At 39.4% G+C, this 14,257-nt stretch overlaps 1 protein-coding gene across 1 annotated transcript in view; it reads left to right on the top strand.

Moving 5' to 3' along the window:
* syt14a (synaptotagmin XIVa) overlaps positions 1 to 14,020 on the top strand; it is a gene marked incomplete at its 5' end in the record, with an annotated part of 24,905 nt that extends 10,885 nt beyond the window's left edge. Inside the window, 6 exons of the mRNA XM_037694525.1 lie at positions 448 to 675; positions 7,000 to 7,271; positions 7,343 to 7,789; positions 8,467 to 8,656; positions 9,083 to 9,139; positions 13,504 to 14,020. Coding sequence (XP_037550453.1) covers positions 448 to 675; positions 7,000 to 7,271; positions 7,343 to 7,789; positions 8,467 to 8,656; positions 9,083 to 9,139; positions 13,504 to 13,817 — 1,508 coding nt within the window. The remainder of the gene's footprint in view (positions 1 to 447; positions 676 to 6,999; positions 7,272 to 7,342; positions 7,790 to 8,466; positions 8,657 to 9,082; positions 9,140 to 13,503) is intronic.
* Between the last annotated feature and the right edge of the window lie 237 nt (positions 14,021 to 14,257).

Below are 14,257 nucleotides of genomic sequence, written 5' to 3'. Positions count from 1 at the left end.
AAAAAAAAAAAAAAAAAAAAAAAAAAAAAAACTGAAGCAGAAAAATGCAGGAGAAAGTAATTTCCTAGATGTTTGTTTTGGGTTTTGGTTCTCTTTGGCAAAGATCAGACTAAATAATCTGCTGTTTGTTCAAAAGATCTACCTCTGTTGTGTGTGTGTGCATGTTAGCAAAATATCTCATGAACCCTTGAATAGATTTTAATAAAACTCAGAGAGTTATCATCGGTTGTATCTTTACAACCCATAAACCTGTGGAGTCCAATTTAAAATGGTCACCACAACTAATTGCTTAGCCAACGCAAAAACGGCTACAGCTGAGTCAGTTTTGCAGATAATGAAGCAGAGTTTGGTGTGGTAGTAGCTGAGCATTGTTCACAACTCACACTCTGAGCTCTAACGATTAGCAAGAGTCTTACAGTATCATACACAATTTGTTTTTTCTTCCAGACAAGGCCTCCTCTGAGGCCGACCTGCAGGACTCCTCATCGGACAGTGAGGACGAGCTGATGGGTCAGTATCAGGAGGCGGTCAACCGCTCCCAAGGCCTCCGTGGGAGAGGAGCCGCCGCCTGCTACCCCAAACACCCGGGAGGTTTCATCTGGGAGAGCCGGCAGAAGTACAGCCCACTGACCGCTGATTACGGCGGCTACAGCAGCGAGGCCTCGGCCGATGACGGTAGGTCCTCCATAAACCTGTGCTCATGGCTTTTAACGCCCCCGTGAGCCTGAGATGAAAAGCAGATTCTTCTTCGCCTACAAGCACAAGTAGGCTGCACGAACCGAGGCACGCTGTCAGTTAAAGCGGAGGTGATCAAAGCGAAGCTCCCGTTCATCACACTCTCCATGGGAGGGTTGCAAACAGTCGACTGTCTGCATAATCTTCACATCTGCAGCAATGCTTCTTTTTTTTTTTTACGCCAAGATGTCAGTTCCCAGACTCCTCATGACCACGCTGCTCTCATGAAGCTTTAATTTTGTTTAGATCGACTGTCACTGCAGAAGACTGGAGGAGTGCGCTCGTTATTCATTTAACGTCACGCAGAAACGTTCTCCAACTGCTCTGTGAGTGCCTGAGAAGATAAACATCATTACTTTATTGTCAGATTCATCAAAATACGCAGATTTTCACCACTTTTATGTTTACCTCCAAACTACCACTCTGCCCTAAAGTCATTAAATCAGATCAAAGACAAAATAAAAGGCTCATCGTTCTCTGAAGGAATTCATATCACCAACCCTCTTTGCCCTTCCTGAAACAACCCGGACTCAAACTTGCAGCCTCACAGTAGACTGTGGCACTGACCACTGAGCTACCGTTTGTTAGAACTAATTGTAAGTTGAAGTTTGTATTTACAGATACAGTATTTCTGTAAAATTCACCAAGGTACAGTATATACATTTTTCTAGGCTGAAGTCAGTTAGCTATGACAGCCATCTTGAATTGAGTTGACTCCAAAAGTTAATCAGTCATGTGGGTGTGCATCCAACGATTACAAAGTTTCTGAAAGTTTCTTTAAAATCTGTTTAATTACTTTATTAAATATTTTGCTAACATAAAAAAGTACACTCAGACACAAGCTTAAACATTATCGCCCTGCCTTCGCCTCCAACAACGGATAATAAAAACTTCCAAAGTCAGAGATTAAACTTTTTTTTAAATTAGATGTACAGAATGTAAAAGTGGTTTAAATAGTGTTTAAATTGTTTAATGCCCTCAGTGAACTCAGAACTTTTTCCAAGTTTTGTTTAAGAAATCCATCATAAATCCTCACTTTTAATAACCTGAAACTAGGGAATATTCTCAAATAAATATTTAATTATTAAAAAAAATGATAAAAGATGAGATCAAGAAGGGTTAGGAAGCTTAAAATAAATAAATAATTAATGCAAAAAATTACGTAGAGCATTTATGGTTTGGATCAACTCTTGGTCTGGTATATTTGGTGCGTCTGAAGTTCTGATTCTTTAAACAAGGATTCAATTTGATTTTTTTGAGTTTAAACGTGGCTGGATGTGACCAGATCGTGTTGTAACTAAGGTTGTTGGATGTTATGAGGTTCCCATAGTTTCATTTGTAATTCAGTCCACATTGTGTCCGTCTTCTTACCCAGTGAGGTGTTATAGATTAGCTGATTCCAACACTGATATCAATACATATCGGTTTTTATTTCTGAACAGAATCACACAGAAGTGGATCGTTTCTCTGATTCTCCTCAGCAGCTAAAGGATGTTAATTCCTTTAATTTAACCCTGACCGTCTTAAAGCTTGGAGATGTTTGTAATTTTTTTTCTCTCTGCTGCTGCTGGAGGCTGTCAGAGGATGAAGAGCTGTATCCCCAGGACGAATGTTTTATACATGAGGAGAACCGAGCCGGAGCTGCCGAAATAAGGAGGCGAGGTGCTGTTCTGGCTTCACTCGACAAAACAAAATACAAAGGAAGCAGAAAGAATGTAACGATGTGAAATCTGGACCATTTCTCTGCTGTCAGCACCTCACTGTGACCACTAGATGATGATCGTGCCACACAGCAACTTTTTTTTTACAACTGCACTGAAAGCCATAATTGTTTTATTCTGGTTTAGCTGTTCATGCATCAAAACATTCGGCTCATTCAGGAGATGGAGACTGCGACTTTTGGTTTTTGTAACTTTAAAATATGGTAAATAATTAAATTTACAACCATTCTTCCCAAAGAAATAAATTAAGGTCACTTCAGTTTCTTCAAAAACATTAAAATCTGCTTCAACTACTGACTGTTTTTGTTTTTTCATGCTAATTTTAGCTTTTAGCTAGCCTTTTTCTACTTTTAGCTACCGTTCTGCTACTTTTAGCTTTCATCTAGCCTTTTTGCTACTTTTAGTTTTTACCTATTATTTTATTACTTTTACGTAACCTTTTACTGTTTTTGCACCATTTTGCTACTGTTAGCTTTCAGCTAGCTTTTCGTTATATTTATCTCTGAGCTTTTGTTACTTTTAAATTCATAATCTTTTGCTGCTTTTAGTTAGCATGTTGTTACTTTTAACTAATGTTTTTGCTTCTTTTAGCAAGCCTTTTGCTACATATAGCTTTAAGTTGGCCTGTTGCTACGTTTAGCTTTTAGCACCCATTCTGCTACCTTTAGGTAACATTTTGCTAGATGTACATTACGGCTAGCCTTTTGCTACATTTACCTTTTGAACTAGCTTTTTGCTACTTGTAGCCTGTGTTTTGCTACTTTTAGCTTGTATTTAGCTACTTCTTAATACTTCTAGCAAGTATTTTGCAATTGTTATGTTTTAGCTAGCATTTTGCTGCTTTTTGCCATCAGGTAGCCTGAAACATAGTTTTTCAAGTTGTGCACAAATGCAAAACTGTCTGTTCAGAACGTGATAACAAAACTTGTTGAGTTACCAACGGTTGCAGTTTCATCAGATCCTAAATATCACGTATCACACAAAACACAACTATTTAAGAAAAACAATGAAAAAGATAAAGCGAAAGATTAACCCCCCTGCCCCCCCACCAATAAAACATTTCCACATTGTCCATCTAGATGCTAACATTAGCCTGCCATCTCTTTAGAAACTCGTGATGTTTGTCTTCACATATAACAAATGCAAAACAGCTGAATTTAAGTTAGATAGTTGAGGATATTTTTTTCAAACACCTCCTTCAAAGCTTGAAGAAAGTTCAGAAACTGTTTTGTCAGTCACCGTCTTTCAGCTGCTGCACTGAAACATTTAAAGATGTTTTCACAGCATTTCAACACTTTTTTTTTAACATGTGGATTCATTTAAACACATTTTTCACTCAAACTCACTTTTTCCTCACATACACTGATATGTGAGATTAAGCAAACCGTGTTTTCACAGGCTGAAAGTCATCACACACATATGGTAAAACAGCTCTTGGAAAAAAAAAACATGATAAATGAAAGACAACAAAAGATTGCTGAAGATGCCAACAATTTTCTGTCAGGTCATCTGGACAGTTTCTTTTTTTGTGCTGAAACGTTTCACCTTCCATCCAGAAGGCTTGTTCACTTTGGAGTAAGCTGTTGGGGAAAGAATCAGTTTTGTGTTGTGTGGTTCCTTGTCTGATGAAGCCTTCTGGATGAAAGGTGAAACGTTTGAGCACAAAAAAAGAAACTATCCAACTGACCTGACTGAAAATTGTTGGATTGTATACCTGGATTATTGAGCGTGGACTTTGTTGATTGCTGAAGATGAGCAACAAGCTAAAGGCTAAGCTCACAGTAAATACTTTAACTTAAAACAGTGAGGCAGACATTCTTGCATGCTTGCAAATAAAAATTTGTAAATGCTAAACTAGGTTTTTAGTCTTTACAATATATTTTTATTTAAGTTAAAACCAGTTCTGTTTTTTGATAAAACACTGTGACTTGAGCAGAGGTCACAAAGGTGCAAGACTTCAAATACTTAAGTTGAATTTATTTGCCATGTGCAAAATCAACACAAGGTCATCAATGTAATGAAATGCTTGGGACTAGAAGAACTGTCTTGACCCCCCCCCCCCAAAACAAACAAACAAACAAACAAACAAACAAACAAGGAATATCAAATCATGCTGCAAAAATGCTAAAAACATACTAAAAATATACTATTAACATACTAAGAAAAACATATTAAAAAATACTACTAAAATACTAATAAACAAGGGTGGATTGCCCACATAAATGAGGAGTGTGGTGAAGAAGAGAGTCCAGACAGGATGGAGTGGATGGAGAAAAGATTCAGGAGTGGTTTGTGACAAAAGGGTGGCAGTAAATGTCAAAGGAAAGATTTACAAGAGATTAGTGACACCTGCATGTTGTATGGTCTGGAGACAGTGAAAATGGACTGTACTTATGTAGCACCTTTTTATCTTATCAAGACACTCAAAGTGTTTTACAATCTGTTCCCTCATTTACCCATTCATACTCTCTATTATATCTGTACAAAGAACAATCAGTGCTTTATCGCATTCATACACCAATGAGACACACATCGGAGGCAATGAGGGGTTCAGTGTCTTGCCCAAGGACAGTTCGGCATGTAACTGCTGGTGGAATCAAACCCCCAACTCTTGCATTAGAGGGCAACTGCTCTAACCATTCAGCCACAGCCTCCTAAAAAAGACAGGAGAAAGAACTGGAAGTGGCAGAGATGAAGATGGGAGATAAAGTTAGAGAGACCAGACTGAGATGGTTTGGACATGTCCATAGGAGGGACAGTGGGTATATTGGTAGAAAGATGTTAGACATGCAGCTGCCTGGAAAAAGACAAAGAGGAAGGCCTAAGGGGAGATATATGGATGTAGTTAGACATGGAGGTAGTTGGAGTGAGGACAGAGTGAGATGGAGGAGGATGACTCATTGTAGAGACCCCTGAAGGTTGAACAGCTGAAAAAAGAAGAAGAAGAAGAAGAAGACTGGCGCTGAATTGCTCCTTGTGTCACATCAGTTTAGAAACTCCTCTGTGCTGAGAGGTCAGGTGTGTTTCCTCCCTCCTAAATCTTTGGAAACGACTAAACAGAATAGCTGATATTTATACCAGATTCACAAAAACTGTTATCTCATTTTAAGAAATATAATAAGGCACAACAACCCGGAGAGAGGGGATGAAACTTTGTGAAGCAAAGCCGGGTTAGACGTGGGGAGGGATGGTAACCGTCCCAATTAGACGGCTGGAGAAAAGAGTTGTGCTTTTACACAGCAGCTTCCATCAAATCAACCGCCCCCGGCTCAGCAGGGAAAAAGCAGCTCAAAATGGATTTGCTCCTTTTATCAAGCCCTCCATGACACTTAGTTAAGACTCCTTTGCCTCCAACCCGCTGCTGAAATGTGCCACTTTGAGCTGGAGCCCCACTTACGTTATTAAGAGTGAAAGTTTCAAGAACTCGTAAGAAAGCTGGAACAATGTGTTGGAGGAAATTACGTCATCACAGTGTTGACTTTTTTCCAAAAGTTAGACAGCGTCAGAAGACATTTTTTCTTCTTCTTTCCTCCCTGAACTTATTTTCTTCTTCATCTTTTGTTTTCTTTGTTGTTTTTTGCAAGAGGCTGGGTTTAAAGCATTCCTCAGCGGCATCCCTGAGGGAGTATTTTCATCGGCTGCTCAATTTTTCCAAATTTTACAAGGAAGGAAGATTTGAGAATGCAGCCGACAACATGTAGGTGAGCAGCGTTAGGCTGTGCCTTCTAGCAACTGAAACATTCAGGAAGATGAGAGATGAACAGGTATTCAGTCCAATTATTTATCAGTGCTGATTTGATGTGGTAATTAGACTGTGCAGAAAAGATGCTTGTTTTATTTCTGATGACAACTTGACATAATGAGAATAAATTCTGCGACAAACTAAATGACACTCGGATTTCTCCAGAAAATGACAAGCTGCCATATTTCATCGTGTAGGCTCAGATAAATTTGATCAAACACCCAAACATTAGTCCATGCTGTATAAATATTATTTATTAAACAGTTTGTATTGCATAATTATATATGGGAATTTTAAGTGTGCAGCTATCTTTAAGTTCAAAATCTCTCCAGTAAACAAAACTATTTCTTTACCAAACAGTTTCTTTCGATATATTTAAATATTTAAAGAAGACAGTTTTCCAGGAATTAAATAAATGCTTGATATGAAGTAAAGAATTGTACTTTTTGCAAGAATCTTGAGTCCTGTCCACACTAACACAGATATATAGCAAAACAATATTTGTTGTTGTTGCATTAGCACCTTTTTTCATGTGCAAATGTATTTTTTTGATGAAAAAAATTGAGATTTGTGCAAATGCTTTCCAAAGTGGATAATAAAGCCAAAAGAGCAGAGTGAATTAGTGGGTATATAACAAATAAATATATTTTTATACAAAGAAAAGTTACGAGGGCTAAGCTCTTTAGATTATGCAAAATTTGAAATTGAAATTTAACATGTTGCTCTTTTAGTTAAATGTATAACCAAACAATGTTTTATTGGATTTTATCTAAAGTAATGTGTGCATTTTTCCCCAACCAGCCAATTGTATCCAGAGGATGAGAAGAACACCGCCACTGGATGAGCTTCAGCCGCCTCCCTATCAGGATGAGAACGGCTCTCCGAGGATGTCGTGCACTCTGTCGGACTTGGGCGATGCCAAATGCGATCTGTCCCAAACCAGCGGCAGTCCACACCTTTCTTTTGGAAAATGTTTGAGTGAGGGCAGCGACGGTCAAGAGTATGAGAGTTATCTCAACAAAGGCTACGAGGAGGATGCTCCCAGTGACAGTACAGCTGTCCTCAGCCCGGAGGTAAACACAAGACACAGAGAAAATACTGTGATTGTTTTGTTGCGCATTGAACATCCCATCGGTTTCTTTAGGTCATAGGTCATAGGTCGGCTGCGCGGCTCCCTAAAGGTTACGAGCCAGACTCCGCTGCCAAATATGGCACCCTGGACGTCGTGTTCGACTACGACTCAGAGGAGCAGCGGCTGACTCTGACCATCATGGCAGTGACTGATCTTCCCTCCATCAAACACACTGGCAACATTTCCTGGCAGGTCCACCTGGTGCTCCTGCCAACCAAGAAGCAGAGGGCGAAGACGGGCATCCAGCGAGGCCCGTGTCCCATCTTCACTGAGACATTTCACTTCAGCCACGTGGAATCCGAGATGATCAGCAATTATGCCCTCCGATTCCGCCTTTACAGCATGAGACGTATGAAGAAGGAGAAGGTGTTTGGAGAAAAGGTGTTCTACCTCACCAAGCTCAACCTTCAGGGCAAAATGTCTGTGCCGGTCATATTGGACCCCTGCTGTGCACTCCCGGTAAGGGGGATCAAAGCAGGCGCTCACTAATTGCTCCTCTTTGTTGACTGATCTTTATTTGATTGGATAACGCGCTAATTAATAATTAAGAAACTTCAGAATTTATAATCGTCCTTTTAGCTGTGCTAGTTTTGCTTTGTTTCTTTTTTTCATTGGTCTTTATAATGAGAATAGGTAGCCGTCTTTGTTTTTGTTTTTTTTAATGAAGATAGACAGCATTTTAAAATAATGCAATATTATAATCTATAAATAGATTCTGTAAGGCCTTTTTTATGAATTAACTTATTTTCAAGTATATGTTGTTTGCAATATTTTTCTGCAGAAAACAGTAGATGGAGTAAAATGGATGTCAGAAACATATTGTTTACAGACATTTATTTTGTATATATTTATGTAATAATTTAGAGAATCTGATAAACGGTAACATTAGCATCGTGTTGGCGTTGAAGCCATAGCATTATTCTGCTCTGATTACGTAAAGCATAAAACATCTCACATTAATAGCTGGCTGACTAATAGCACCATCAGACTCTTGATTTATTTTTGTTTTGTAACGTCTCTTGTAAACATTAGGTAATCGAGGCAGTGTGCAAACTGACGATGATAAATATTTAATCTCAAACAATAAATTATTGATGCTGCAGTAAAGTTGTCTGAATGTTTGGAAACATTTGCAGGGCGGTGAATCCCAGGTCAGCCTCTCAGATATGACTTGCAGCGAAAGCGCCTCGTCGTTCCAGTCCGTCAGTCAGTCGTCCATGCCGGAGATCCTCGTGGGCTTGATCTACAACGCCACGACTGGCCGTCTCTCTGTGGAAGTCATCAAGGGCATCCACTTCAAAAACCTGGCTGCCAACAAGCCACCCAGTAAGTTCCCAAAGTGTCCTCTTGTGTAATCAGAGTTTTCTGTTTTGTTTTGGATTCTTGAATGAAAAGGATGTGCTGATCCTTAGTGTAGGGCTTTACATTGTGTGGGTTTGTTTAATATACAAATAAATACTCTGCACAGCTTTTAACGTTAAAGATAATCTGCACTATCTCAGCTGTGCTACATTCTCCTTTCAAGTCCAACCCCTTGTTTCCTTCACCTGGTCATCTTCCAGGAGTCCAAGCAGCAAATTCAGACAAATAAAAACCCTCTTGTTGAACTTTGTGCAGTGTTTTTGGCTTTCTGACCCCGTTTCTCTCTCCTCACATTTTTCTGTCATGTCTGCACCTGAATCTTTCTGGTCCTAACCTTTTTGACGTCTTGGTCCGTTGTTTTTCTTACTGCTGTCCAACCCTTGTTGTCAGACGGGCTGTTCTGTTGTCTAAAACACTTAATAGGTGGACAGGTTTATATAATCAGAGGTGAGTCTCTGCTCCTGTTGCAGGCAAACTCTGGACCTTCTAATACTTCTTCATGGATGCAGCTCACAAAACTGAGAACTTGGACCCATTTCTCCTGACAGGAAAATGACAACATAAAACTAAACAAACCAACATGTAGATCAAACCGTTACATTTTAAAGACCACCTACTTCCAGTGATCTGTTCGGATCTTATTATTTTTTGCTTAATGATTCAGATTTAGAACATAGTTTGTTCTATACTGGGACATTTGTGATAATAATATTGTGCAGAATAAAAAAATAAAATTACCAAGCACTTTATGGTGGAGGAGTTTTCAATGATTAACAGTAGAAACAAATTTAAGTTAAAGATGCAACAACAAGAGTGTAGCGATCAAGAGATTAGTTTGTTTTATTAAAACAAATAAAAATAAATTAAATCAATCAAGCAGGGATTTGCACATTTTTCTTTTTGCACCAAATATTTCACTTTCCCTATTTTAAAACATTAAATCTTATATGACAAACATTTTCTGGCTTTTTTTTTTATTTTTAATTCAACAAAATTGGTTAAAACAGGTTAAATCTAACCTTTGCCATTAAAGCATTGTAAATAGGCCTGTCACGATAACAAATTTTGCTGGGTGATTAATTGTCTCAGAAATTATTGCGATAAACGATAATATTGTTTGAAATTTTACAATAATTAGTAATTATTGTCAAATTTAAGAAGAAATGTTTTCTGTCTTATCTTGCTTTGTGTGTAGTACATTGTTTCATCCACCTGATGACAGGATAAGACTGTTTGAACCAAAAGATGGATAGTGAGGGAGCGAGCAGCGTGTCTCTTTAAGAAAAATGAGAGGGAGGCGCTGTGGAGCTTTGACAAAACAGAGGTTTTTCTTTGAGGTAAGCTCGTAGCTTAGCTTCTCAGCTTAGCTGCTTTGAACGATCCAAAAACACAATTTTGGACGGTTAAAACAGATTTTAAAGAGAACAGAGCAATGGAGTTGAGCCTTGTCTTCAGTAGAAAGAGACACGAAGAAACGATAAAACCGATAAATGAAAATGAGGTCGTTAATTTTCATTCATCATGCGATTAATTGATTTATTGTTTAATGCGACAGACCTAACTGTAAATGTTAAATTATTTAATAAACGCATTTTGTGCCTGAAAAAACAATTGTTTAAATGTTTTCTATCTCTGTTATAAATGCTAATGCATGACACAAATCGGCATAATGTCGCATGGATGCACACGATGGTTTATTACATGTTGGTTTAAGTGTTTATTGGTTCAAATTGAGAGTAAAGTATGAACATTTTAAGGGCTGAAATGTTCTTTTTGACATGGGTCTCAGTTTCAACAAGAAATCATTAGTTTAGTTTATAAAAATCTGAACATGCCATCTCAAACTGGGTGATACGAACCAGCAGTTGGTAATTTAAATAAAAATTAAATTCTCACCTCATCCATGAAGAAGTTCGCTTGTTGCCTCACACCAAATGTACGTTTTTTTCATGCACGTGACCTCGCCTCCTTCACCTGCCTTTTAGCCCCTCGTGTGTTTGTGACGCTTTAAAGCTTTTTAATCTGCGAAACATTTTCATGCTGAGTCACTTTGCTTGGTTGCTGAAGGACGGCTCTAAAAGGACTGTTGTGTGTCATTAAGTGCTGGCTTTGCTCAAACAGTACACTTTGGCATGCTTTTCACATTTTTCAGCTCTGCTTCCAGCTCACGAAACAGAAAACGTCTTCTGTAATAGGCACGCTCACTGTCCTCATTTATTGCCATGTTACTCGTATTCACAAACTAATAACTAGCTGCCAGATTGTTGTTTGTGCATTCCTGAAAAGCATTTCCACATAGTCTTCAAATTGTACCCAGAAAATAGTCACATCTGGTTACGCTGAAAAAAAGAAACAACCTTTGTGCAAAAATACTCACGAAGGTCTTGATTGACTTCCACAAAGCGGGAGGGGGGGTGGGGGGAGGCACGTAGCACTTTCAGAGCTCCTTTTCTATCATTTCAAAACAGTAGCGAGCCGACAAGTCAAGTCAATCATCAGAAGCAGCCCCTCTCATTCAACAACAATAGCAAAGAGCCCTGCGTCACCGCTACTGACCACTTAAGACATCCACAGCTCCGCAGAGCCCATTCAGCAGGAGTCAGAAAAGAAATCAAGGCTATTTTTTTTCACTCTGCTTTTATGTCAAAGAGAGCAACTGAATGTGCGATTCGAGACGTTGGAAAGCAGCTGGCACTCGACAGCATGAAAGCCTCGGCAATTCGTTTTGTACACTCCCTCTCAGACGGGAACATAATGCACGGCGTTATTGCGGAGTGCGGTTGTAGACGAGGGGCGAAACACTCTCATTGTGATTGCCTCTTTTCCTTTCAGCTCCATTTACGGCTCCGGTTTGTGTCAAGATTTCTGCATGGAAATAAGGGGCGAAAAAGAAATCGGCGGAGGCCAAAAAAAATAAAAATCACTTGATACAAGCAGCGTTTCTTTATGTTTTTTAAAGGGAAAATGTCCTGATAATTTAGGAACCATAAGGTAGCTTTTTGAATATTTCTGAATGGCTACGACATTGAAATTCTCACTTGAGAGAGTGCTGTGCAAAAGTTTTGAGCAGGTTTGAAACATTTCTAAGAGCACTTAATTCTAGAATAGCAATGCTATGTGAGCAGAAGCCAAATCTAAATCAGTAACAACAGATATTCTGTGGAGGTTTATGGCTTAGATCCTTCTGTCTCATATTATCAGTAACAACCAGGTCAATCTGCACAGGTTGTACCATCACTTCCAGGACTCTTGTTCTGCTGCAAATGGTTTTTAATTAGTTGTTTGTTTGGGGTTGTTGTCCTGCTCCAGAATACATTTGTGTCCTATCAGGCGACTTCTTGATGCAACTACATAATGAATGATAATGTTCTAATATTTCTGAGCATTGAGGACACCACTAACTCTGAACAAATCCCCAACTCCATTTACAGGAATGCAGTCAAAACCTTGTAATCATCATCATGCTACACTATAAAACCTGATTTCTTCAGCCAAATATGTCCAAATGTGACCCATCAGTCCTCCTGCTGATATTTTTCTGCACTCCAGTTCCTAAGTTTTGGTTGATAGTTGAGTCCCTCGGCCTTATTTCTAACATAGAAGCGTTTTGACCAGAGTTATTTCATTGAAAACACTTCTGTTCTTGCTGTTCTGGACGGCAGATGTGTCCCACAGGTGACACAGCTGGAAGTCCTTTTTATTTTAAAGGAAATAAACTGCGTATCTTTCACCTGCCGCTCTAAAATTATTTGGTGTCTATCATCAATGTTGCTCGTCCTCCTTCTTCACAAAATCTTTACAGCCGCTGAAACTCAGTCTGCTCTGAAATCTTTTCCTGGCAGAGACCTTCCTGGTATGTCTTTTTGCCTGTGATACAAAAGGTAGCTGTTTGTCCTTCACCAAATTTAAAGCCTCCATCCCTATTTACCTTGTTGATGTGAATTAAATAATCATACATCTGAATATAATCCTAAAAATTCAGACTTTGTGCGAGTTTTACTCCAATATCTGTGCTGTTTTGAAGACAAAGGCTGGTGTTTCTTCTGTTTTTCAACCCTGCTCGAAGCTTTAGCGCTGTGCACGGTAAACGTCATGATTTATCGGAGTTAATGCATGCTTCATCTGATTCATAAGACTTGCACTGGCTCCAGAACACGTGATCTTTGTTCTGGGTGGAGCGTGTTTTTGGGACACTGCCCTCGGCTCTGAAAATCTTTGCTTAAGTCGTGACACTGACTCTCTGTCAAAGTCAGAGAGAATTATAGCATCTCCTCGAGGTATTTCCTGAATCAATTAATTTCAGCTGCATGTTCTGTTTCAGTGCAGGCTCCTCTTCTTCTAACTACAAACAGATGCATCGCTAACTAAAGAAACTCTTGTGATTTTATCTTTAACATCATCTCCCACTCCAGGTTAGACACACAGCAGTTGCATAGCAACAAGAATAAAGTTAACGCTTCGTGCAACCTTTTGAGTTCTTGCTCTCAGTTATCGTGAGCACTCGCAGCTGTGCTTTGTGTTTGATCAGGAGAAAACTGCATCCTATGTGGTCATAGTCTTACTCATAATCTGCTGTGACATTATTTCAGGAGCAAGTGCTTCACCAGAAAAATGGGTCACACTTTGCAGCAGAGGAAACAGCTGCAGCAGGTTTAATGTTCAAATTAAAACGGAAAAGATTTTAGTGTGAGGATTTTGCACAAAGGATCCATTACGCCATGATAGTAACTAATTCATAAATAACTACTAATATAAAGATTTGCATTGCAAATGTATCTTTCCCTGATGTTCTGAACCTGCTTCTTGTTTAGATACGTACGTTAAGCTGACCTTACTGAACTCCATGGGCCACGAAATGTCCAAGTGTAAGACATCCATCTGTCGAGGCCAACCCAACCCGACCTACAAAGAGACATTTGTCTTCCAGGTGGCTCTTTTCCAGCTCTCTGATGTCACGCTCATCCTCTCCGTCTACAACAAGCGCAGCATGAAGCGTAAGGAGATGATTGGCTGGATTTCTCTGGGCCTGAACAGCTCCGGAGAGGACGAGCTCACCCACTGGACTCAGATGAAGGAGTCCAAAGGACAGCAGGTCTGCCGCTGGCACAGTTTGCTGGAGTCCTAACGGTGATGGAGGAGCAGGTTGAGGGGATCTGAGCGAGGACAGCCACAAAATGCAGGTTCATCACAGATGAACCCGAGGGGTTCTGCTGGAAGACATGATTGGTGAACAAGAGTTGTTGTTGGAGGATTTTGGAATGAACCAAACATCTGCACTCGTGTGTCCAACTGCTCATTTCACGGCACTGTGGGTCAAATGACCACCGACAGTTGGTGATTCGATTTTTAGTTAATAATCCTGTGTGTGTGTGTTATTGATTGCTTTGGATTGATTTTTAATGATCTGGATAACACGAGTACCCACACCTCCAGTTCAAACAACTGATGCCAGAATGACTCTAAAACCCTTCATGAAACCTCTCATTAAATTAGTAATTAAAACAATCCCGGCGAAAGCTGTTTTTTTACACTGTCAAAAGTCCAAACAATCCAGATTACTAAAAC

The sequence above is a fragment of the Nematolebias whitei genome, chromosome 21 (assembly GCF_014905685.2).
Source record: "Nematolebias whitei isolate Nwh7 chromosome 21, NemWhi1, whole genome shotgun sequence".
In the NCBI taxonomy this organism is placed as follows: domain Eukaryota; kingdom Metazoa; phylum Chordata; class Actinopteri; order Cyprinodontiformes; family Rivulidae; genus Nematolebias; species Nematolebias whitei.
The sequence above is the reverse complement of the archived record's forward strand: the minus strand, read 5'-3'. Positions and strand labels throughout refer to the sequence as shown.